Source organism: Squalius cephalus (assembly GCF_949319135.1).
Source record: "Squalius cephalus genome assembly, chromosome: 6".
NCBI classification, from domain to species: Eukaryota; Metazoa; Chordata; class Actinopteri; order Cypriniformes; family Leuciscidae; genus Squalius; species Squalius cephalus.
In genome coordinates this window covers 12535031-12561394 of record NC_137127.1, presented here as the reverse complement: position 1 = coordinate 12561394, position 26364 = coordinate 12535031, and the positions used below count along the sequence as shown (strand labels likewise).

The window sequence follows — 26364 nt, the reverse complement described above, 5'->3', positions numbered from 1 at the left end:
TTCATCATTTGAGCCAGCATTGTTCTCGCAATACGCTCAACCGCTTAAACAAGAAGTGTGAAGGTGACATTTGAATGTGCTATTGATTTCCTATCTGGAAATTAATTGGAATTTGAATTGGGATGACAGGAAGAAGAATTTACTGAAAAGTAATTCAAAGAAATTGGAGGAAAGTCATTAGTTAAGTTCTGATGCAATGTATTCCCTAATATTTACACATTATTTACTTATTAATTTTAAACAAACTATTAGTAACATTTTAAATGATTAAATAATTTCAATTAAGTTCAGCCCTAAATAAATAAATAAATAATCTAGGAGTAGAAAATTAATATTTGCATCAAAATATGATATATTGAGCAAGTATGGACATTTTTCCCCTAACATCATGCAAATGATCAATTAAACACTGAAAAAATGACCATCCAGAAAACGCTTAATACCCTTGAACTGAAGAACACTCTTTCTGGAGTCTCTTATAGCTTTTTGTTGACAAAATTTGATCAAACTTTACAATTAAGAACTGAACATTTTTAAGCATTTGATTGATCGTTTGAATTTTGTACGGGGAAAAAAAAAAACACGTTTGGGGTCAGTAATTAAAAAAATAAAGTTTTTGTAAGCAGTCTCTAATGCCCATCAAGGCTGCATTTATTTGATCAAAAATACAATAAAAACAGTATTGTGGAATATTATTATAATTTAAAACAACTGCTTTCTACCATAATATACAGTATTTTAAAATGTAATTTCTGTGATCTCAAAGCTGAATTTTCAGCATCATTACTCCAGTCTTCAGTGTCACATGATCCTTCAGAAATCAATCTAATAGGCTGATTTGATGCTCAAGAAACTCTTATTATTCTCAATGCTGAAAACGATTGTTACTTAATATTTTTGCAGAAACTGATACATTGTTTTGCAGGATTCTTTGATGAATAGAAAGTTAAAAAAACACACAAAAAAAAAACAGCATTTAGCCTACATTGATAAAATGATATGTATAACACATTTTTACAGCCAGTTTTGATAAATTTAATGCATCCTCACTGAATAAAAGTATTAATTGCTTTCAAAAAAACATCTTACTAACAAACTTTTGAGCAGTAGTGTTTAAACGTATAAGCAAGTGTGCTAATGCAAAATTTAAAAGGTATTTTCAACACATGACAAACCAACACAGATGTACAGGAAACTAATGTCGTTTATTTAAGAATCTTTTTACATGTCAATCTGGAGAGACAGATTCTCTGCTACTAACCAGACGTGTTGACAGCAGCAGCGATGGCATCATACCAATGCTTGATAACAAACAGAGGAGAAGGAAATAAGCAAAAGACAAAAAGGGCCCACCCTGGACGAGGCCCCTGCACGCATGCAGATCTGGTGGCTTGACCCAACGGCTGCTCCCCGACTGAGATATTCACGGAAATGATGAACAGTCTTCAGAGTATCCAAACCCATTTCATCACACACTCAACAATCAAAGAGAAACAGAACAACATACAAGTCTTTCACTGTCTTATAAGGCAAAAACCTTTATCCAATACCATTAGACAGCTAACAGAACAACAAAAGAAGCAAAGCAAAGGGTACACAAAAAGGCATGCATGAATGTACTGGAACAATATAAAATCAAGAAATTCTACATAGAGAGAGAGAGATCTGAAATTAGAACAAAAGCGACAGAAAAGGTCTGTGGTTTAAACTCATGTACAGTACTTGATTTCTGCCGAGTGCAACAGCAGAACGACACTCCAAACAGAACATAGTCACGTTAAAAACCAGTGACGCTATATGTGGGGGAGTGGATAGTAATAAAAATCACAATTGTCATTTTACAATTGCACCAGCCTGCAGTTATGGCTCAACGCTCGTACATCGGGACGAACAAAGCAGCTGTTCCTGTGCCTAAGGCTGAAACTGCCCCATCAAAACCTGGCCATCTTACAAGAACTGTGATTGGCTAACACATCTAACCACCTGTATGACAAGCACTTACAGTTGCTCCCATGAAATTTCAGTCAGGTTTAAGGAAATTACACTTTTGTATTTCGGGGGCAATACGGAACATTTACAAAGCCAAGCGTTGGGTGAGCAATGGATCGCGGTGAGACTTATTTTCACAATAAAAACCCATTATGTTCACATCATCTAGCGGGATTTCATTTCCGCTGGATGGGCTGGGTGGGTTCCTCCCTTCAAGTAAGCTCTTGGCAGCATGTGGCAGAGCAGACAATGATATGAAGACATTTTTAAAAGCAGCTTACGCCATAGTCACAGAATCACAAGACATCTGACAGCACAGGGCAGCTGAGCGTTAAGGGTACTTGAAATATATGTCTATATGCGGTCAAATTGCTTTGGTATAATTGGTCAAAATCTGCCATTTCCATCACCAGGTCATGAGACTCCTGTGGCACATATGCACCGTCACAGTAAAGCAGTACAGTACGCTGACCGCCTGATTTAAAGGTCACCAGAAACAAGGGAAGCAAAATTTGGGAAGAAAATGTGCAAAGTCGGATACAAAGCCAGGCTGAAATGTGAATTCACTGAGCTGAGAGATTACCCGAGAGAAACTGTTTTGGAAAATATTTGTTACAAGAGAGTGCGAAACATAGAAAGACATCCCGAGGATGTGCGTATGCAAATAAGAACTCAATTATAATATAAAAAACAGGGAATTGTTATAAGAAAGGGCATCATTCAATCATTTTAACAGCCTATGAAGGTCATTTGCCCAAAATGAGTGTCATGTTTTCGAGGCTGAAATCTGCAGTGGACATTGTCTTTTGATAGATCTATTCAAAGATTAATGTAATACCATTTAAAAACTGTAAAAACATGTTCTTAGGTCTCTTGCCTTAGGTTAAAGTAAGAGTACGGTAATTTCAATGACTTTCTTGTTGTTCTAAATGTGTTTTCTTTTTTCCCAAATGGCTAACATACAGTACACGACTTTAAATCTGAACAGATTTTAAATTACTAGGCATCATACAACAAGAACTCATGAACGTCATACATTGAACGGCTAAGGATCACACTCTACCAGAACGAAATCCCGCAGAAACGTAAATCAGGGTATACAAAAAGTTGTATAGTGTATTCCAGCCTTAAGATAAGGAAAAACGCAACACCGAAACCAAGAAAATGTCACAAATGAGATCTACCGAGGTGGAAGTTGTATTTAAATTAGCGCACAGATCTTATGGACTGTACTTCTATGATTCTTTTTAGTCCTCATTTAAGCTTGACAACCCCTGGTCACAATCGACTTTCATTACTTGAAAAAAAAAGTGCTATTAACATTCTTTAATTCTAAACTTGTTCCATAAAAGAAAGTCACACAGGTTTGGAAAAGACATCACAGAGGGTGAGTCAATTATTATAGATGCTCATTTTATGGTTAACTATACTTTTAAAAGTAGGTTACCATCATGACTTCATGGTTGGATTTATAATAAATCTTTGCTTGAAGCAAGAAGTTGCGACCATCTCTCCCCATTACTCTATTGTTGAGTTTTACACTATACAAAGTGATTGTTAGTATTTTGAAGTTTAGTAGAAATAAATTTATTCCCATAATTACATTATGGGATATAATTCTAAAATACAAAGTTTAAACAACAATCACCTACTAAATGCTTCTCACATAAGCATGTTATACCTCTTTGCACATAACTGAACAACACTTTATGAAAGAATGAAGCCAAGAACAAAGTTTAAGTTTTAACACATCTTAACACAAGTGTCTAAAAAGTTGTACTTGGCTGATCCGACAAAGGATTCTGAGACGGGGTTTCCATGAATTGTTCCCTGAGAGCCCCTGCCCTTATTTGCAGACAACTTTGTCCAATTTCCAATCACCATTTTACCGGTTGCTGATCTCCATCCAGGCATTCCTTCAGAACAGAAGATCTAATTATACACCTGAAGGGGAGAAAACTGGGAACATTTTCCCAGATCCTCTATATCTATAATACAGCTTACTCACTGGGCCCATCAGTAAAAAAAGTTGTCCCAGGCCCTGTGAATTGTAGTGACGGCCCTATTTCAAGAGTAGAGTAGCCCTGGCAGGTCAGACTAAGGTCTGACAGAAAAGCACACATTCGCACACAGATTTGTAGACTAGAGGAAAAAAACAAAACAAATGTCAGGCCTAACGGTGATCCTCAAATTTCCAATTTTTCCACACAGTATTTTCAAGTAGTTCTGTTTTACAAACGACCACAAAGGCTCACCAATACCCCTCCCCATTGTTCCACTCTTGTTCATCATGAAACATTGAATTCAAGACAATTTCTGCTCTAAAAGGGAAAATTAACTACCAGGCTTCCCTTGCCAAAGGAATCCTATGACGTTTATATATATATATATATATATATATATACACACGCATATATTAAAAAAAAAAATCAGTCCAGCTTTGCCTCAAAGCATCCATGTACAGTTCAAGTGTTGATTGACTAAGGAAACAATTTTGAAATCCTTACGCCACTGGATCACAGTGAAGCATTTTAGTTCTTGCCTTATGGCTTGGCTGAGGCATGTGTTCCTCAACATGGCAAAACCGGACAATAACGTCTCTCCTTTCTGATCCTTGCCAAGGGGTAAGAGTGACCTCAGAGCTGAGATGAAGAAATGCACACCAGACCACATAAAACCTGGTCCTGTTGCTTAAGGTACTCAGCTTAAGGTACTCCGAGAGACCCCCCCCATCCACCATCCAAGGCCAGCCACATCAGATAACCTGCCACGCAGCTTGTCCATACGCATTTAAAAACACTAATAAATTAAAAACATAAAAGTCAAAGAATTGTCGAAGGCTGGCTGCCAAGTGAAAATTAATGGATGGTTAATTTAAAAAAGCTCCAGATAAGACGGTTCTTCAAAAAAAAAAAAAAAAAAAAGAGAGAGCTGTGTGTTCACAGAGACCAGTGCATCTCGTTAAAGTCCACGGCTTCACCCAGGTTGGCATCGGTCTCCAGTAAGCTCATAATGACTGCCATGGCTGCCTCATCAGTGCTTAGAGCGGCCAACCCAGGAACCCCCTCAAGATCCAACTGAGAGCTTCCCTCTGGAGGACAGACACAGAGGAAGAGAATGGAAAAAACTGAGTGCCATATTTCATTCGGTTAAAACAAAGTATTGCACAGTATCTTTAGCGCAACATAATTTCAAAAAGATTTCCACACTTATTTCTAAAAACAAAAGGGACAAAACATCTACATTTAATAAGAACAACTGTAAAACATAAAAGTATTGATTATAGTTTTTAATAAATTTGTCTTAGTTAACAGCATAGATTTGGCCCAATCATCATTCATCTGCCATGACAAAAATATTGATCAGCGTTTTACTAACGAATCATCAAATATATATATTTGATACCAAATAATAAGCATGATTCTCATAGCTTGCCTGGCCATGGTCATGAGTTCATTTCCTAGAGAAAGCAAAAACTGATACAATGTCTACCATGATTGCTTTGGATAAAAGCATCTGGCAAATGCATAAATGTAATTCATATTACTGTATTATGAGAATCAATATGAATGAGAATAAACAAAACAAAACTACATAATGTGAAAAAAAGCTGTTTTAAAAAACAGGCTTAATTTTCTTTTTACAAAACAATCCTCGCTCCACCAGGAAAAACCCAGACATGTTCTTGACAAGCTATAGTATCTTTAGTACCACATGACTAAATGCAATAAAGTGCTGTTTTATCTACCCATGAGATTTTCACCCGCTGTGAAGGGCCCACCCCGCGCTTCATCCTCTGAGCTTGATTTGCCAGGCATCTCCACGTCTGTTGCTTCCCCATTTGGCACCTTACAGCATGAGGAGTACAGTTGTGTTAGAATGCAATAAAGCACAAAAACCAGTAAACTCATTTCTAAACACACAGACACAGTTGTTGGGCAGACTCACGTTGCTGCTGGCCTGCGCAAGGGCCAGTGGAGACTTGTCCTGCAGTACACTGAACGGACTTGTATTGCCGCTGGATGGTGAGGAGTTCATCCTTAAGAAAACAGCGTGACATCAGAATTCAAAGATCTTTTCTTTAGGGATGTGCAGAACTGCATATTATCAAAACTGACTAATTGACGCAGTGCTTCTTATCTTTTGCCATGCAAACTGCCTGGCAACAACAGATAAAGTACAGCCAAAACACTGCTGCTAAAAAATCAAAAGTCAAATCTGATTTTTTTTTTAAATATTAAATACAGAAGGAAAAAAACTTAAACTAATTGACCTTACAATTTAAGTCATTTGTTGGGTAACTAGTTTAAATTCAATCCATTTGCAATTTTCATTGCTTGTAGTATTTCACTGTAAATCACGTATAATAATAAAGTATAATAATAATAATAATGGAAAGGAAGCTACATAATTGGTTTACCTATTATAGTCCATTATCTCATTAGCGATTTGGGTCCCTATGCATCCAGCGTAAATCATGCCTGATGCACTGGAGATCCCTGGGATGATTGGAAATTGTTGAGACTTCTTGGCATCATCTACAAAACAAAACACAAACATTACTATCGGACCAGATATGTTTAAAGTTAATGATAACAGAGGCTTGCGAAACACAGGGGGGAGCAAGTGGACTTTGCATCTGTCTTGGTAATGTCCAAGAGCAGCTTTTTTTATGCAGGCAAAAGGCATACAAGTACAGTTAAAAAAAGGAAAAAAAGGTGATCTATCTAAAAAGGCGACTGGCTCTTTTAACTGGAAGGCTGTATTCCATTCATACAGCTGGCACATTGAATAATGTGTCTAACTCATTTGTATTTCTATTTGTCTCTTTTCCCTTGTGTATGATCTTGCAATCCAATATGTAAATTATAGGCACACGCCTAGAAACGAACCATATTTACAACATTGGTAGATCTTAATACTCACCCTCCGAGGCCTTGGAACTGCTAGGCTGTTCGGCTTTATCCCCTGATCCACCTGGATTACTTTTACCACTGAGTCAGGTGGAAAAAGAGTCGATAATAATCTGTTATCTCATCGATCTCAGAATTTGGCTTCGACAGGTTGAGTCATGACATTGATACTGAGTAATAGCAAAAATGGGCTAAAAAAAAAAGGGTACTTACGATATAACTGTGTTGGTTGACACTATGTATTCTACTTCTTTGGTCCAGGGATTTATAAAACTAAACCACTGACTTTGTAAGGTAACAAAAGAGCCATATTTCGTTTTGAACTTATAGCAATTTGTCTCAATCTTTTCTTTACTCCTCAGCACTGTAAAAAGCAAGCAACCAAAATGACACATTAAAAGGATAGTGCACCCAAAAATACAATTGTATGTCATTTACTAAATAAATTCCAATTCCATATGACTTTTTATTTCCGATAGAACACAAAAATAATGTTGAATGTACGGATCACTTATTTGCATATAATGAAAGTAAATGGAGATCCAGGCTGTCAAAGCTCCAAAATGAGCAAAAAGCACCACAAAAGCAGTCAAATTAACTCTTATTTTATATTTTGAGGAACTTGACGGGCCCTCGTTCACTTTCCTTATTCGGACGAGTGGTCAGTACCATCAACATATACAGGATTGGATCTACACGAGTGCAAGTAAACAATGACCGTTTTTCTTTTTTTGTACTTGCACATGCATGCATGTAATCCAATATAAATCTATGAGGATCTCTCTGAGGCACTGGCCTTGCGTATCTGCCATTGAAAGCTGTTCTAATGTTCTTTAGAAGTAAGACTAATGATTAATGATGGATGAGGATTTGGCTACTCGTGTCCTTTTCTGTTCTAGGCAATCCGCCCAGTTTCTTGGAAAATACTTTCAGGATACTCTGTTTACAGCTCCATTGTTTCTAATAGTAAGAATCTAGATGCACTGTACCTTTTCTGTGTCTATCCGCCAAATGAGGCAGGTCGTCCAGGTGGAAGTATTCATAGCAGGATGTGCCCAGCAGCTCCTGGGGTAAGTAACCCAGAATAATGGTGGCTCTGTGTGGATAATACAAATGGACAGCAGTTTCTTAAATCACATTTCTTCACTGTACATAAAACGTAAAGGTGATGTGTGTCATTTTTTTCAATACTAAATACTTTCTCCTATCACAACATGCAGAGGCAACTGTAAGTAAACCATTGACAGGTTGATTTCCCAGAGAAAGTGTAAACACTGTGGGGCACCATCAAACCTTATCATTTGAGAATCTCGGCTATCCTTACATGACAGCCGTGCTATGAGTTTGGGGCGGGACTATTTGCATTTCCGACCAATTGCAGATTATGAGAGTGTTTAAAAAAAAAAAAGAAAAAAAAAACATAAATAAAAGATGGTTTCAAAGCATTCATTATATTTGGTACACCAGAAATTATTCAGTTCATCTTAAATTATCAGCTTCAATTATCATTGAACGATCAAACTTGAGCAGATTAAAAAGCAAAAATACTAGAATGATTTTCTTCATAATTATTCTTATTATATAAAAGTATTTGTGTTATATATGTATTATATTTTAATTTGTACTATATTTTTATTATATTTTAAATAATTTACATAGATTACTGAAAAATACTGTTAAGTATTAATACTATTACGAAAAATGGTTTATGATTTACTCAAATTTTCTCAGCTAGTAAATTTCACAAATAATTACAAAACAAACGGCAAGTAACATTGAATTAAAGGGGGGGTACAATGGTGTTTCATGTATTCAGAGTTGTTTACAGTGTTAAAGAGATGGATTCTCATGCTAAACATGGGCAAAGTTTTAAAAAAATATTTTGGACGAATAACGGAGAATTTCTATGCTGAAAATCTTACTTCCGGGTTGGTACAAGTTTCGGCTGTTTTTTTTTAGATCGTGGATCTAATGACGTAGATCAGAGTGGAACTCCTTATATGAGCATTTCTCTCGGAAAAGCTCGCCCGCGAGCGAGCGAGACCGCGCACATCAACGCGCTTCAACAGGAAATCATCGGCAGCGCTGCATAGGATTTGTTCAAGAATGTCTCCAAAAAAGTGTGTTTTTGGATGTGAGGGAAAGCTTACCGTGTTCAGCTTTCCAAAGAACCCAGCGTTACAGGAACAGTGGATGCAGTTTGTTTTTCCGGGGCAGCAACGGAGTGTACCAAGTGCGGTTGTGTGTTCTGGTCGTTTCAGTGACGAATGTTTTATTAACAAGGCTCAGGTCGACGCTGGATTTGCAAATCGTTTGCTATTAAAACGTGGAGCGGTCCCAGTGATAAAAGACCCCATTCATGTAAGTACAACTGGATCAGATTTCTGTCTTTTGCTGGAAATCAAGAACTACCGCTTGACTCTATAGCTCCGCCTCCAGGACCTCGGCTTTTTCCGGAGAGAATCGGAAAGCTGTATTTTTCTTTTCTAAATATAATAAAACTAAACACTTTTTTGAGATATTAAGGATGCACTACTACTCTATAGGTACTCAAGATTAACATGAGATTAGGTGAAACTGTGCATGTTATGTACCCTTTAAGCATGAAATTTTGTAGTAGAAAGACTATTTTCTTCATTCATACTCCAATAAACCTTTTTTTACAATTTCAAAAAATGTTTACAGTGTAGTTACTCCCCAACCTTACAACTAAATATAGTTGTCTCCCTTTAACAAGTGCCAAACTAATACAAGTTTTGATAAGAAAACACATGCCGCCCTCTAGTGAGAATGTCGTGTCCACGTAAAGTCAACTTACTACTGAATAAATGAAGGTAATTACATACTGTGAGGCTATTTTTGTGCAAATGACTATGATTCCAAGTAAAAAAAAAAAAAAAAAATCACATTAGTTCGTCCTAAAACGAGGGTAAACTAACCGTTGATCCACAAAGGTGAATTTGCCATCCATGGCGTAGCGGGTGACAAATTCGGTGGGCTTGACCTTGATCTCTCCGTTGGCCTGCGGGAGGGTGTGGGGGTGCACACGGCCCACTGCTACCAGGCAACTGAAGTGGGAGCTCTCTTTGTCCACCTCGGCCTCCCCCTCCGTGCCCAGCTGGCGCGTGGGCCAGACGCGCATGTATCCCGTGCAGTGCACGGTGCAGTACCGCTGGGACTCTGATGGGGCAGCCAATCAACACGAATCAATTTACAGGTGAGCTGTGAGCCAAAAGTTCCATCATATGTTGTTAAAGAGGGACACAAGGTGCACGTTTCCTTCCCTTTTCGATTTGCTCTATTTAATCTAAAAACGTGTGGTGAAAAAACATGAATTTTTAATTTTTTTTAGTATTGTGCCAAAAGTGACACATAAAGCTTAAATATAAGCTTTTGCTTATGTTGAACAAACTGTATTTTTTAAAAAAATAGTTGATAATGCATGTTTAATGCATAAAAATAATAAATGCATAGCTTTACGGGGCTGTCTGAATGACTAGTCAACTAACTGCTCGGGCCAGTTTGGAAAAGACTATGCTCACCAAGAACAGAAACATCAATGCTATCCAAGTCCAGACATCACAGCACAACACTTTCCAAAGTGAAGTCACTATCCAACTATCCAAGTTTGTAGGGATACAGCTGTCGGAATAAAATCCCACAAGCTGTGCTCACACTACTGCATGTGGCGAGAAGAAAGAAGAAAAGATGACGTGTGTAATGGAGTAAAATATGCAGGCCACGTCATCAACACGTCACAAAATGACCACTTGGATAACTGGTTCTCAGCAAGAACAGAGACATGAAGATGTTTTCCGCTCATATGCGGTCTGAAGTCAAGGAAATTGAAACTTTATTTTAATTTCTACTATTTTTTTTTTTTTTACAGAGCAATCACAAAAGACTTCAGTAATGTGTTTCAACACAGTCGATTAGCTTCATGAACACAAGGCTCTTCTGATTCATTTAATGTCATCTCTGGAATTAGAAAACTACCTTTAACAACTTGACTGTAAAATTGTAATTCTACTGACCTTTCTTTTTTGAGGCACCAGCCTGAAAGTCCTTCTCCTCTTTAATGCTAACTTTATTGTACTTCATTCGGCAGAAGAATGAGCGCCGGGCTCCAGAGCAAAGCCGAGCCGCTCCGACAGGGAGATCAGCCTGCACCTGCAACCCCGCTACACACACACACACACACACACACACACACACACACACACACACACACACACACACACACACACACAGACACACAAGAGAGAGTTGGATTGGTTAAAGGAATGCTTCCCCCAAAATGCATGTTCTGTTATCATTTACTCACCCACATGTTGTTCCAAATCCTTACAAAAAAGCAATCCTGTTTTCTTTACAAAAAGCAATTTTATGGCTTCGATGGGCTTCAAATGCAGCCCATGAGTCATTTGGACTACTTTTAATTGTGCTTTTTTGCCAGAATCCAGGTTTGAAACATGTGGGAAGGTAATAAACAAATAATAAACTAACACTTTAATCACTCATGAGAGACTTCTTTCCAAAATAACTTTTAAATGGTAGTGTTTACTTAGTTTATTAAGCAGGTTGAACACAGTGTATACGGAAAAACATAAAACTGTCTAAGCACGGAAAGACATAAAACTGTTTAAGCACTTCAAAGCATTAAGGAAGCATGTATACTTGACACATATAACAACATTTATACGGCCTAAATATGCTTACTTTTGGCATCTATGAGGCGCTCCCGTGGATAGAGTTCAGAGGCAGACAGCTGTTCCTTCACTTTTCCAATGTCCTTTGGATGAACGTAATCAAACAGGCTCTGTCCAATTAACTCAGTCTGGGGAGAAAAATATTCAAATGAGCCATGATCTGACTAATATATTCTGCTAACAGTTCACAATATCATCAGCTTAACTGTTATCATCAGGTAAATTAATTAGTATTTTTTAAAACGGTCCTCAAAATACTTCAAATATTATACTACCAGTAAAATGTTTGGACATTCTAGACTGATTTATTACTTGTGACCTCATAAAACCCTTTAAACAAAAATCTTATGCTTAAAGGATTGAAATTGTTTTTATAGACATATGTGCACATGATTGAATTCCAATTTAGCGACTTTGTCACTTGATTAGCGACTTTTCAGATCTATGTAGCAACTTTTTTCTTCTTCAAAATAGCGACTAGCAACAAATATAGCACATTTTTGGACTGTTATAATACTCGTTCCATTGTCTGACAGAAAATATGTAAATGAGAACAGCTGTATTGGACATTTGGTAGCCATATATTATATAAAAATTACAGTATGTGAGCACTGAGAGAAAACCGATGTAAAAAAACGATGTAAACTGCAGACAATTGGTGAATTACGTCATCTGGTGACATTTAGCGATTTTTTTTTAGCAGCCTTTAGCTACTTTCAATTGAAAATACTAATTCTCCTACCCGACAGTAATTCAGGATTTTTGAAACAGATTCTGAGAAGAAGACAATTTTTCCACGATCACAGCCAACCACAAAGAGAAATCCATCCGCAGCCTGGACAAGAGAGAGGGACAGATCGTTTACGTTTAATGTTGTCATTTCGCAATTGCAAACAGTCAAAATGTCCAAAAGGACCTTCCACCCACATTGTCAATAATTTGCTGTGATATTTTTTCTCCTATAAATGCATAGCTTCAAGACATAGCTCTATAAATTGTAGGATTTACCCTTAGGACAAGGTGCTTGAGCTCATCATCTGGGAGGAATGCAGGTTTGTAATTGGCTTCTGCAAATGAGTTGGTCGCTCCTAAAAACAGGACTCCATTACACCACTGTATGACCATGTTTTGTTACGCTTTAATTACGTATTCATGAGGAAAAATACATTTTCAAGCTCAATATTAATCTTTGTGCATGCTAGTCTACACAAAAAGCTAATTGTAGAGATAGTCGTCTAGGTACCTTTGAGTGATTTGAGGTGCTGGACAGCCATTCGTAACACAGTGAGCTTGTCAAGCTTTCGGGACATGGGGTTACAGGTGGGAATCATCGCTGCCAACTCGTCAATCAAGTTATTCATCTTATCTCGCCGTCGTTTCTCGATCTGACTGTGAGGTTCCCTACAAGATGACATTATGTCGTAAGTACCAAGATACTCAACCTTGCTGAAATATAACGTCAATAAACTACTTTAGTCTTTGAGTTTCAATGGGAGTTGAAACTGCAAATAAAAAGGGGGAACAAATAAAGGGAGAAAAATAAAGGGGGTAAATGAGAATACATAAATTAAAGTACAAACAAATAAATAATGCCCATAAATATTTAGAGACAATAAGTACCTGATGCACTTAATTTTTAAGTGCTGGTCGTCTCCTTCTGATCTATAAAAACAAAATAATAAAAGACATACAGACATTAAAAATAAAGAATAAAATTGTGGATCAGGGCGAGTCATACTTAGTATCGATAATGGGCACAATACCTTTCCTGATCATCCTCCATATCCTCGTCTAGATTTGATGCAGATTTTGTTTCTCTGGAAACAAAGTGGTGAGATGAGTAAAGTGGTGAGATGAGTAAAGTGACTCCTGAAATGCTGCCGTGATTCAAATAGGACATTATACACAGACCACGCACTTCCGTTCCCAACACATCTCGACTCATTCAGAAAAGCAGGACGGGGGATAACAGGCCAAACAAGAGGATGTTAGTCATACAAATCAGCCCAATATCTCAAACCCACATATATACTCTTTCTAGACACTAGAGGCTGGGGGGGGTATGGCATATATCATAATTTATGTGGGAAGCACAGTTTTTTACAAAAAATAAAAAGAGAGAATAATGCAAAAATCAAAGAGACAGAGGCAAGTTAATACGTTGTTAGGCAAAACCAAAAAGATCAGCTGTTTACAGCTTTAGTACAACTTCTCAATTTGCCATATTAATAGAATTAAACAAATATGCAAGTATGTGCAAGTGACCAATCAGAATTAAGAGACAGAACTACCTATTTGTATTCATGTTATAAAGTTATACAATATGAAGATGTTTTTGCACTGCTGCCATATTTATTAACTTATGAACAAACATTACTTTTGCTTTGTGTCTATCAACTTCCTAATAAACACATAAACTATACAAAGGAGATAAATAGAGTTAAATAATAAATTAAAAAAATGTTTAGGAATAAATGACACTACCATTCAAAGAAAGAAGTCTCTTATGCTCATCAAAGCTGCATTTATTTGATCAAAAATACAGCAAAACAGTAATATTGTGAAATACTATTATAAATTCAAATAACTTTTTAATAAATAATTAAAATGTAATTTATTCCTGTGATGGGAAAGATAAATGCTCAGCATCATTATTAGTCTTCAGGGTCACATGATCCTTCAGAAATCATGCTAATATGTTGATTTTATTATTACAGCTGAAACTGCTTAATTCTTTTGTGAAAACCTTGATACATTTTTTTTCAGGAATCCTTGATGAATAGAAAGTTCAAAAGAACAGCATTTATTTGGAATAGAAATTATAAATGTCACATTTGATACATTTTTTTAAAATCTGTGCTCCTTGCTGGATAAAAGTATTAATTTCTTTCAAAATAAAACAACTTCTGAAAAATGGTGTATATAAAATTTAAATTAAATCATTATTATTTTTAACTTAATGTTTTATTATTTAAAAAAGGCAATATCATACTGTTATTTACATTGTTAATATACAAAACATTTCATCTTTAATTTTATTTTACTGCAAAAAAACAAACAATATTGTGATATGCACAGTTACTGTCATATTTTTGTCAAACTACTAGAGACAAATAAAAAATATTAAAAAATGTACTTACGGGATGTCCATGCTGCCTTTCCGTTTCCTGGGCAGCTCCATGCCTGAGGCCATGCCGATGACTGAGGTGGGGGTCATCAAACCAGACAGAGAGACGGAGAGGCCCTGGGGTTCCTCTAATGCATCTCCTGCCATTAGTGGGAGGGATTTATTTTAGTAAAGTGACAAAAAGAAACGTGCCAAAACATTGTGAAGTAGGCAGGACTGCAATGTTCAACTACGTGCCACATATTGGAACCAGGGCACCGTGGAATAGATTTCATAACAGATTTTTATGTGAATTCAGAATGATACTTTTTGTCTGTGTGGCGACCTAAATAATAAACAGGACATTTTTATCTAGTGAAAGCAGTCACAAGAAAAAAATCTTAAAACCCAGAAACCCAGTTTATACCTGGTTCTTAGAAACAGAGGAAGTTCAGAGAGAACTACTTGCTGTATGAGGCAGGCGGACAATAAGCACAACACAGACAACCTACTTAACCACCGCTAGAACTTGCATCACTCCTTCCTTTATGCTCATCTATCGGCCCATTTAGACAATGAAACATCAATTAACATACGCTCTTTGGCTTCCTGTACAAACAAGGCTTCAAAACCAGAAGCCTTTATGGCAGTGTATCTAGGTTTATTTACATTATATCCAGTCTGAGGACAAAACACCAGTCAAACACCATACAGTCATTGAGTTCAAATAGATTTAGCTTCTGGGTTTTGGCAAAAAAAAAAAAAAAAAAAAAAAAATTCTCACTCAGCAGGTTTTAGTTACTCTTTCAAATGAAGGCAATGGAATCTGATGGAAAAAAATCTCTTGACGTCAATAGATACCATTTCAGTTTTGTTTTCTATTTATCGAAAGAAAAAAAAATCCATGGCTAACTGGCCTAGTGTGATTATTAAACTGCAGAAAAATGCAATTTAAACAAATATATTAAAGGGCAACAAAGTTAAAGGGCAAGTACTCCACACAAACTCTAGCAGGTGATAAGATAAGAATCCTTATTGTCATTGCACATCAGGTATACAATGAAATTGCAGTGCATCTTCGGCCAGTGCATAATAAATATATAAACATTAAAAAGAAAAAAAAGAGTGGCTTGGTTCACGACATGATTTTGCGGAGTTGAAATGCATTGTGAATGCAAAGTGCACCAGCTTCTCTTTACTTTTTCTGAACATTTTTGCCACATTATCACTATACAAATCAAATAACAAAACTGGGGAACCGAAGGGGATGACAACATTTCACAAGAATGGAAAGCATATTAAAAACATCAAAAGTATTATTATCAATAATAATAATAACTTTAATGGAAAAAATTATATTATTGAAATAACAACAACAACTAGCCTAGTCCATGATGAAGTAAAGTTACGATGAGAAAAAAACTCACTTCACATGAGGGCGGTTCATATCAGTTCATATCGCAATCATAATATTTGTTCAAATAACTGCAGTGTGACTTTTTTTTAAATCAAACTCTGCAGCACTTCCTGCCACCAAGGGACATAATGAAGCTGTATTTGCCATCTGTTACAGCCATTGACCACCAAAATCCATTCACAAACTCCCTGTGAGCAGAGCAACTTATTCATGAACAGGCTTTCACAGTGCAATCTGTTTTTCCCGCCTGCTTCACCTGTTCCTTTAAGCCTCTAAGACCAACAGACACACTCGTCCTCAGGCATGTGTACACGTGTGTACTGTACTGTGTGTGTGTTTTCACAGTGCCATCAGGTTCGGGCGACAATGGCACGGGCCAGACCAAACACAGCTTGTGGCCCTGGCTCCTATATTTAACAGTCCTCTGCAAGCCTTGTGACCTAAATAGACTTTAACAGATCAGCAACAACCTGATTTTTAATTCTGCGCGCTGGAGTGAAGATCTGCGGTGGGATTATTTGGTTTTATTAGGCCGATAGGAAGGCCGTACCCAACAATGAAGAGCTCCGTCTTTCACTGGCTCATGATATTATCTGGACTCCACTGACCTGCATTTAGATGCTAGCGCTCATGACAACTGTGTGATGTCATTTACACAAGAGAAAGGCCATTTCAATGACTCACTATTCACACTGATTTGAGGATTTTCAAGGACCATTCAAACGCATACACATGCATACATACACGCATGCATATGCGTAGGAATGGAACAATCATATTCCAAAGTATAAGTATTCAACCTCAAAACGAAAACATCACTCACATATTAACCTTACCTGCTTCATTCTCAAAACAAATGCATTGTGAGTGTAATACTCTTTAAAAGCATTAAAAGCAATACACACCCACACTTTGCAAAAGTGCCTCAGTAGTCAAGTCAGTACTAGATAGTCCAACTAAATTGCTTGAAAAAACGGTCACTGTAAACACTACTTGTCATCACAAAGAAAAATGATCATGTCATAAGGTGAGCTAATTATTCATAAGCCTATACTTTACGCTGAGCTGCATGAGAAACATGTCCGACTTCAATTTATTTAGGCCTACTTCAACCATTGTGCAAAGAAATGTGACAAAAGTGCATGAAAGTAGGTCAGGGAATCGATTTTAGCACACTTTTGGCACCACACCTTGGTAGTATTTTACGCTTCATCAACCTGAGTTAAGCATTTAAGTGACTGTTCAGCTAAATGTTTGACAGGTAAACACATGGTTCTATAATAACTACTGTTGACGCATTGTCATTTGTTAGTTGATCATAGTGTTTGTGTCCTGCAAAACTTTAAACATGTCAACATGGTTAAGTTATCTAGCTGGCTGGCATCTTTGAGGTTTTGCGAGTGAAGAATGATTTGTGATTCGCGGCCTGAGCTTAGACAGGTCATAACATCGTGTTATCAGCTCTCTCTTCTTTAAGTTGGGTATCACAATAACTTACGCTGCCAAATCACCTTTACATTTTCAATCAATATATCACTTGTGACACAAAAACTTAAGTGATCCCAAAAATAAATCACAACCCCGACATGAAACAGAGGGTATGGAACCTTGTTTCCGCCAATGCATTGTTATTATTTTTCTTCTCGTAATTACGTGATAAACTCGCAATTCCGACTTTTTTTCTCATAGAGTTGTATGATATACTTTAAAGTTGCAATTGCAAGTTATAAACTCAGAATTGTGAGACATTAATTTGCAATTCTGAGCAAAAAAACTAATTATTTTGGACTTTCCAGCTCATTATATCAGTTATATCACGCAATTCTGACTTTATAACCCGGAAAAAAACTCACTTCACATGAGGTGATCATAGTATTTGTTAAAAAAAACCTTTGGTATGATTTTTTTTTTTTTACCTGCCACCAAGGGAAATAATGAAGCTGTATTTGCCATCTGTTATAGCCATTGACCACCAAAATCCATTCACAAACTCCCTGTGAGCAGAGCAACTTATTCATGAACAGGCTTTCACAGTGCAATCTGTTTTTCCGCCTGCTTCACCTGTTGTGTTAAGCCTCTAAGACCAACAGACACAATTGTGAGAGAAGAAAAGTCAGAATTGAGAGATAAAAAGTCACTGTGGCTGAGGGGTCTGCTATCAACCTGAATGGATTTATTTTCCATCAATGACTGGCTGAATGTAGATTACTCCACTTATTAAATGGCTACTTGCCAAAAACAACTAAATAAATAAATATATACACATGAAATATTGATTAAATAAACAGACATCTTGCAATTATTTGTTGTGTGAGGTTTAAGCTTAAAAAGAAAAGCTATGGTTACTGATAAACTGTGAAATTGACAAATGGTTTAGTGCCTTATTAAAATTGAACAACAAATGATTGATTATTTAGATGAAAAACCATGTTAATTCTTCCCATGGTTGAATAAAACACTGGCGCATTCCTGTCACTAAAGCCAAAATGTCCATTACTAATGTCTAGGTTGTTTAAAACCACAAACCAAGCCAGTTGAAGCATCGTGGCAATAAACAGCAGATTTTCTGTATGACTAAAGCAAAACTCAGAAGGCACTGATGTTTATTTCCAGACTTTTTCATATTAATGTAGTGAAAATGACTTCAACTTTCCCTAATTTCAAAACGCGCAATTTTTACTCTAGAAATGTGAGAATCCATAAATGTGACAAATTAGTTTAAAAAAGGTATTCAAGTTTAGACATGACCTCATTTTTCTAACAAATTACAAAAGTGCCTTGCCTCCACAGCTGACAATTTAGAACACTTTATCATTTTGATAATTGGGCAATTAATACAGGGCTATAACCACCACTTAAGCTAGAGCGCTATTTTAAAAAGCATTTACTAATTAAACTAACTCAAAAATGGAACAATAAAAGTAATATGTAGCTAGCCTATATAAAAGAATCATTCTTTTTACAAACCGTACATATTTCTGATGGATCACGTGAGTTTAGTCTCACGCTTATTCGTGTTTACTCCTTAATGAGTAAGAAAAATTGTTGCATAGACTTTAAATGTTAATGTATTCATTATTATTGCTTGTAATCCTTTTATCTGCCAATTACACTTTGTATTGCATGTTTTAGTTAAGAAAGTTTGATTATATTTTATTATAACACACCTAGTCACAGATTTTGATGACAAGAAATTATTTTGATGTGGATTTGCTATAAACTGGATAAACTTGCTTGATGCTGTTACTCCTTTAACATAAATAATAATCACTATACAAACATGAATAACCAAGAACGTGAAACTAGGCAAGACAATCAGTTCAAATGCTTAACATCTAAATAGCATAATCAACAATCACATGATTTTCTGATGTCTAGACATGTAGGCAACCGGAAACCATCTCTTTGACAGGAGAGGAAGTTGAGTGCAAGCCATAAAACTGACACAAAGAGTTGCGATGGGATAATCTGAAAGACTGACAGCCAAACAATCACTCCTGACTATGATCTCCAGGATTTAAAAACAATGTTGTAAAGAGGTCCTTGAGAACGAGACCATGAAAAAAACTTTAATCAAACGCATAGGCTACTCAAAATAGCCTCACCATTCAAATCAGAGGACCATGACAAAGTGTAAATTCAACACTTACAGGGACGACCCACTAACACTACGATCTTAAATGCTCAGCTTAATAACTCTCATTTTAATTGTACTAAAATACAGTTCCTTATTCCTTAAAAAGAATTGATTATAAATTGCGATAACATTTCTCAAACAAATTTACTGACTAATACAACAAATACTTGCTCTCCATGACTTTCATGCAATAAGGTCCTCTGAGATGTAAAATCTTCCCTGTAGCTCAGACTCAACACATTTCATCTACATCAGACATCTACATCTAGACATGCAGTGGTCAAAGTGTTGTTTAAACAGTGCAAAAACACCGTAATACACCCCTGTTCTTCTGACCTACTTTTATGAATACATAAAGACTATGATCTTCTATTAAAACATTTGATGTTTTATGTCTGTCTGTTTGTGTATATAATGTATACCTCCCATACATATTTATACTGTGATGAATTTTTTAATTAATCATAACTGAATCCTAAATGTTTCCAAACCCTTTGGTCAAAAACAGTCAGTCAGTGTCTGTGTGTTAGTGAATCATGTTTGAATATAACAGTCTCCAGTCAACTCGACAATACATACATGTACATAAACATATATGTGTGTGTATACAGTATGTATATATACACACATGCACACAGACATATAATATAACACAATTTTAGATGTCAGATGCGATTAATCGATTTGACAGCACTAAATATAATAAGTGAAATATAAAAAATTTAATATAATAAATAATATATTAAATATAATATTATAAATGTAGGACTCAGCTCATTCTATGTGCATTTTTCTAATGCATTGCATTGTTTTTGCAATGCACTTTTAATTAACATTTTATTCTCTTTATTATCTCCAAATATTAATAGGCTATATATTGTCATTGAGGTATACCCCACATTAAATCATTAAGAGATGGTATTGATATTATGCTGTCTTGTTCCTCCATGAATAATTCCCAGACAATTTGCCAGGGCAAGTGCATTTATTTGTCAGCTAAGTTATAATTTATCAGATGGGCCAGAAAGTAAATAACTGACCTGAAAAAACGCCTATCAGTGAAATGACTGGAAACTATAACTCAAAAGGCCAGTTACCTAAGAGACACACTTTCCAGATAAGACCCTAAATTCCAGTCACGTTTCTCAGTGTTGGGGAAGGGAGGGGGTGTCTGTCACGAGACCAGACGAACCAAACTGGCAGCAGATTTAGGTTACACGTTTAGCAGGAATTATTAACACAATTGTCCTATTACATTAAACAGCTTTGTTTCGGATTGTTTATAGGCTAGATATGCAAAGGCTCGCTGATTATATTAGGCTGAAAAGAGAAAGCAACGCCTGAAGAAGAGGAGGGCATCACAGCCCAAGCCTGCACGTGCGCTGTGTAAGTGTTTGACCTACATATTACACAACCGTCACGTTACAAGAAATCAGACTACATCAGGCAGCACGATGACCTCACAATGCGAATGATTCACATTTACGTCACAACAACATGCAGTTTCACTCATTAAAGAGGACACTGAATTCACTAGGGGAAAGGCATCTGTGCTAGACAGAGTTTTTGTGATCTTTTGTGTTTTTGTGAACTCATTTCACTATCAAAACAGTGAGAAGTCAATGAAACAGCAGTATGAAACCAGCATTATAGCCAAGTTTTCTATTTGTAAGCTAATGGTTGAGAACCGAGAACATATCAATCTTAAAATAAACCAAAACACTGTTTACTACTTTTTGATTGGTTATGACAACGTTTAGAGATACATGGGGTTTGTGAAACGAACTAATCAGTTAATAGTCATCACATTTTCTGTTTGTTTACCATTTAACTTAACTACCATTTATGTCTCAGTTAATAGTCAGAATTTTAAATTAAATTTCTGATTACTTTGTATATTTTGTGTTAAACAATAGAGTGCTGAGTTCAAAACTTTACTTATTTCTACAAACGTAGGAAATCATTCCTCAAAAGTACTATTAAAAGAATAGCTAAATTTGTTAAGGAACATGAATAATTAAAACATGTAAGTTATCAGAATGACAAACAGAATAGCTACATTACTATTTCCGACCCTTATACGCAAATGTAAACACAGTAAACCGTCGATTTGACGTGTTTTTCCGGATCCGATTCTTTTTTTTTCGATCCTCGGAGTAGGTTAGGTTTAGGAAAATATAGTATGTAAAAATAGTTGGTCATATGAACGAAACAAAGTTCAACAAAACAAAAAAGAAAAAGTCGCCAGTAGCATGTAAATACATTTATTAAGACGTTTAAAATAAACCACAACTGAACTGACTGAATGCGACGGCAGCCAATCAGCCAAGGCCTCGCAAAATATCTACAGAAAAACAAGCTACATTTAAAATACGTGCCTGTCAGTCACATTAAAACCAGAATATATGATTAAACGCGGCGTTAAAGACCCAAATGTGCCTCTGAGAGCAGCTCCTATGCAGCCCTGCTTGTGTTTGCTAGAGTTCGCTCTACTGAACTACTGACCTAGTTTCGCTGCGAACGCGAGTGTGCAAACCAATCAGCGGGGAACACCGAGATCTCCCCTCTCCTCCGCCCGGCCGGCACACAGCGCAATTACACCCAACTTCATGCGGACCCGTTGAGGGTGGACTAACTTGTATTGTTTCAGGCGGCGTTACCTGTATTTTCCCCCGTCGCTCCGTCACCGCCGCCAGCCGCTGTATTCCTCGCCGACATGGCTGGAGCCGGTACGCCGCGGCCCAGGACTCCGATGCTGCATGTGGAGAACCGAAGGCGGTGGTTATTTGCAAAGGGGGGAGAGAGAAAAGGGAGGAGGGGGACGGGGGGACGGGGGGACGGCGAGGCCTGTATATTGATTCAATTATTTTTCTTTTCAACTAGCAGCTAACTGAATTGGGAGGGTGGGCTGAGCGTAAAAACGTGCAAGGAGAGGACACGATGTAAGCAGGACAGTGGTTGAAATCCCGGGAAACGCGGAAGACGACGGCGCACAATCTCCTCCTACCATCATCACACCGCCTTCTCGTGCTGTCCTTACCCTCACGTTACTAACCTAGTAAGTCACGCGATATGTTACGCAAGCCGAGAAAAATGCGGTCACGGATGCGATGGCGGTATGCGGGTCCTGAACGGAACGGGCGCTGCTGGACACTGTCATCTTTTCGATTGCAGCAATGTGATTCAACCCTGTCGCATTCAGCTTCTGCACCATCATATTTATATTTAGACCAGAACTGTTTGTTTTCTTAAGGCATTACCTCAAAGTACATAAGTAACATAGGCCTGTTGTTATGATTATTTGTTGGGGTAAGTTTATCAGTAGCCTAGCCTATAAAAAAAAATTTTTTTTTAAATTTGTTAGGCTCTCTATTCTATTTGGCTAAGAGTGTCAACATATTTTAAAGCCTTTTATGTCATAAAAGGAGCGATTGTAATAATGTCTTACATCGCCTGTAAATATTATCATATGCCTATTTGTTTGCAGCAAATTCATATTTTAGAAATGTACAGTAGCCTACTATTCTACAGTACTTCAAGTAGCCTACAAAGTATTACAAACCACATTGACATTTTAAAATTGAGCCTGAATTCTACTGTTTTTTTTTTTTTTTTTATTCATTGTGGCAATCAAATTTACCTGTTCAATTTGAGTAGTCATTTGAGTAATCATTGTGTATAATGCTTTCACCGGGAAATATTATTTAATGAAAAAAACATGTCAATCAAACATTTGCTCGTTCATGCTGTTAACTAAATAAATAAAAACGATGATAGCTAGGCTATATAGGTAATAATATCTTTGAAATAAAAAAGTGAAATCGCATGTTTTTTTAACATGAAACGCCCCTTTATATAATGTTTTTAAATGTCTATTTAAATTTCATACATTTTTTTTTTTAGAGGAACTATTGTATATTTGAAAATCGAGTGTGTGTGTGTGTGTGTGTGTGTGTGTGTGTGGTGGTGGTGGTGGTGGTGGTGGTGTGGGGGGGGGGGGGGTCACGTGAAAAAATAAAGACTGTTCTTAGTGCGGCATCTGTTCTTATTTCGATTCTAATCATTGTGATCTGAAGAAACTAAATTTAAATGTATCTTATGGAAGTGTCTTTTTATTTAGTTCAATTACAGACGTACAATGCAAAAAGTAGGCTACAAGGCAAATATAAGTAATTGTAGTAGGATACAGTTCAGAGTAGCCTATGTGAAATAGAATAACAACATCTAAAACCTAATATATATATATAAGACACAAATATATTGGGATAATAAGTGCTAATATTAGGGCAGTAACATTCATTTGAAAAGCTTTAACATTTTTATACTTTTTGTTTTGTGATCTCACGTTTGTAAGGGTTTCAAAGTATATTGTGAGATCAGCAATAAAAAAAGGTAGCCTAATATTAGGGTTTATTTTGAGTTATTTTTTTCTTATGATTCAAAAACTCCCACAACCGTACTACCCTCCCTGTTTGCATCTACACGGTTGATTAAGCATAACTAACTCTGAATGGAAAATTGAACACTAGCGCCAACTAGTGGACAAGAGTTGCACATCTTAATCATTTTTATTTTACTCTGTTGATCTCATAGATGTAGCTGCAACTAAAACTGACACTGCTGTTTTACAGCCACAAACAACACAAATACCCACAAGCAATTAAATAATTATTTACAGAAAAGTAAAGAATTTCTGTAGTTTAGTAAATTTTCTCAGCTCTATATATATATATGTTTCACACGTTTTTTCTTTATAAATATGTTTTTAAAAGCCCTTATAATAATGATGAAGAGCTTGGAGAATAAATGAGTCACAGGAGAAGCATAGGTAGGCTAAAGATAGCGTGCTTTGTGATATTTGCATATAGTTCAAAATTATTATTTTATTTTTATTTGTTGCGTCTAATGCTTGGCCATACACTATGATGTATGATGCAAGACAAATGCTTCATGAATTTCTTTTTAAAACCCTGATAGTCTCCAGCACAGTAAAGCTCAAATATAATTGAACACTTATAGGGACAGTTCACCCTAAAAATGAAAATTGTGTCATCATTAACTCACCCTCAAGTTTTTCCAAACCTGAATGAGTTTCTTTTTTCTGCTGAACACAAAAGAAGATATTTGAAAGAATATGGGTAACCAAACAGTTAATGAGCCCCATTGACTTCCATGGGGGAAAAATTCTATGGAAGCCAATGGGGCCCATCAATGTTTGAACTCCTGTGAACCACTAGATGTCACTCTGTTATTTAAAAACAGAAAGTGTCATGGACAATAGTATCACTATGCAAATATGAATATAGAACTTACTAAATAATAAATAATTTTTAGTAAAAGTATATGGGTCACTGATATGGAACCTTTTTGCAGTGTTATTCAAAAAACATAAAAATTCAACAAATTAAAAAAATTGGTAACATTTTACAATTAGGTCTCATAATGTATAATGTATTAATTAACATAAACTAACAATGAACAAAACATTTGTTATGCTATGTATTAAACTTAGTTAATGTTAGTTAATAAAAATACTGCTGTTCATTGTTCATGTTGGTTCACAATGCATTAACTAATGTTAACAAATACAACTTTTGATTTTAATAATGTATTAGTAAATGTTGAAATTAATTGTAATTTTAGAATAATAAACGCTTTAGAAGAATTGTTCATTATTAATTCATGTTAACTATAATGAAACCTTATTGCAAAGTGTTACCAAAAAAGTAAAAATGTCTAGGTTGTGTAATTGTCCAGAAAGAAAAACTAGTCTAGGTTCAATTTCTTGAGAAAAAGAAATGTCGCGATAAGACATAACCTTTTATCATTATTTATTTTGGAGGAAAACATTGGAGCAATATTATTAAAATTCAAAATTATTTTGTCTGCCAAATCATTGTCAGTATTGCGCAACCACAACTTGTTATGTGACCAAAAAAAAAAAAAAAAAAGACCTTCATGACATTGTTTTTAGGTCAGTACGGTACTGATTTTGAATTGATGGTTTGTTAAAAAATAAGCATGTGCAGTATACTGTAAGTGGCAGGTTCTTTCTATTATAAGTCGCTGTAGCCTATATATTAAAATTGCAGATGTTAAACCAACACAGACAGTTCATTCCTCCAGAGTCCAGACCAACACTTTGACATTGATGATTTTTATTCACATTGTGTGTAAAAAATCAAAATTGGTACTATCCGGACCACACGTGACCACACGTAAATGTAGGCTACTATACGGTTAACCTAATCCTAACCCTACCCAAATAGGTGTGGTCTGGATAACCGTATAATTCCTCTTTGCAATTTTTGAACACCTGTTGATTTATATGAAAATAGTAGCCTAAATCCCGATTTCTGCAGTTATGACTTCAGGGGTCTTGCACTGAATGGAAGACCTGTAGTGAGACAGATTTTATTAATGCCATACAAGCATCGGTGAAACAGAGCCTGGGAGTCTAGCGCAACACCATACAGACTACCAATGAATTTTTTAGACCTCAATATATGAATTTTTAAAGCACACTGCGTTTTTGATGATTATTGCGTGAGGCTTTCACAGGAAAAAGGTGCAGTGCTTCACTCACAAAAGCA

General features: G+C 36.2%; 1 protein-coding gene across 1 annotated transcript; it reads right to left on the bottom strand.

The window, feature by feature from the left end:
* Positions 1–1192: 1192 nt before the first annotated feature.
* Positions 1193–25698, bottom strand: bmal2 (basic helix-loop-helix ARNT like 2). Its single transcript, XM_079873652.1, has 17 exons — positions 22432–25698; positions 14752–14878; positions 13375–13428; positions 13232–13273; positions 12855–13012; positions 12620–12699; positions 12354–12446; positions 11622–11739; positions 10937–11083; positions 9842–10082; positions 7892–7998; positions 7116–7266; positions 6916–6983; positions 6410–6527; positions 5938–6028; positions 5738–5837; positions 1193–5080 (listed from the first exon to the last, which is right to left on the bottom strand). The coding sequence occupies exons 1-17, from the start codon at positions 22487–22489 to the stop codon at positions 4929–4931; spliced, it is 1905 nt and encodes a 634-aa protein (XP_079729778.1). The 5' UTR covers positions 22490–25698; the 3' UTR covers positions 1193–4928.
* Positions 25699–26364: the final 666 nt, after the last annotated feature.

Coding starts and splice junctions, on each gene's coding strand:
- bmal2 (XM_079873652.1), bottom strand. CDS start 22,489: ATGTCGGCGAGGAATACAGCGGCTGGCGGCGGTGACGGAGCGACGGGG. Junction 13,429..14,751: donor AAAGGCAGCATGGACATCCC/GTAAGTACATTT, acceptor CTTTGTTTCCAG/AGAAACAAAATCTGCATCAA. Junction 12,447..12,619: donor TCAAGCACCTTGTCCTAAGG/GTAAATCCTACA, acceptor TCTCTTGTCCAG/GCTGCGGATGGATTTCTCTT.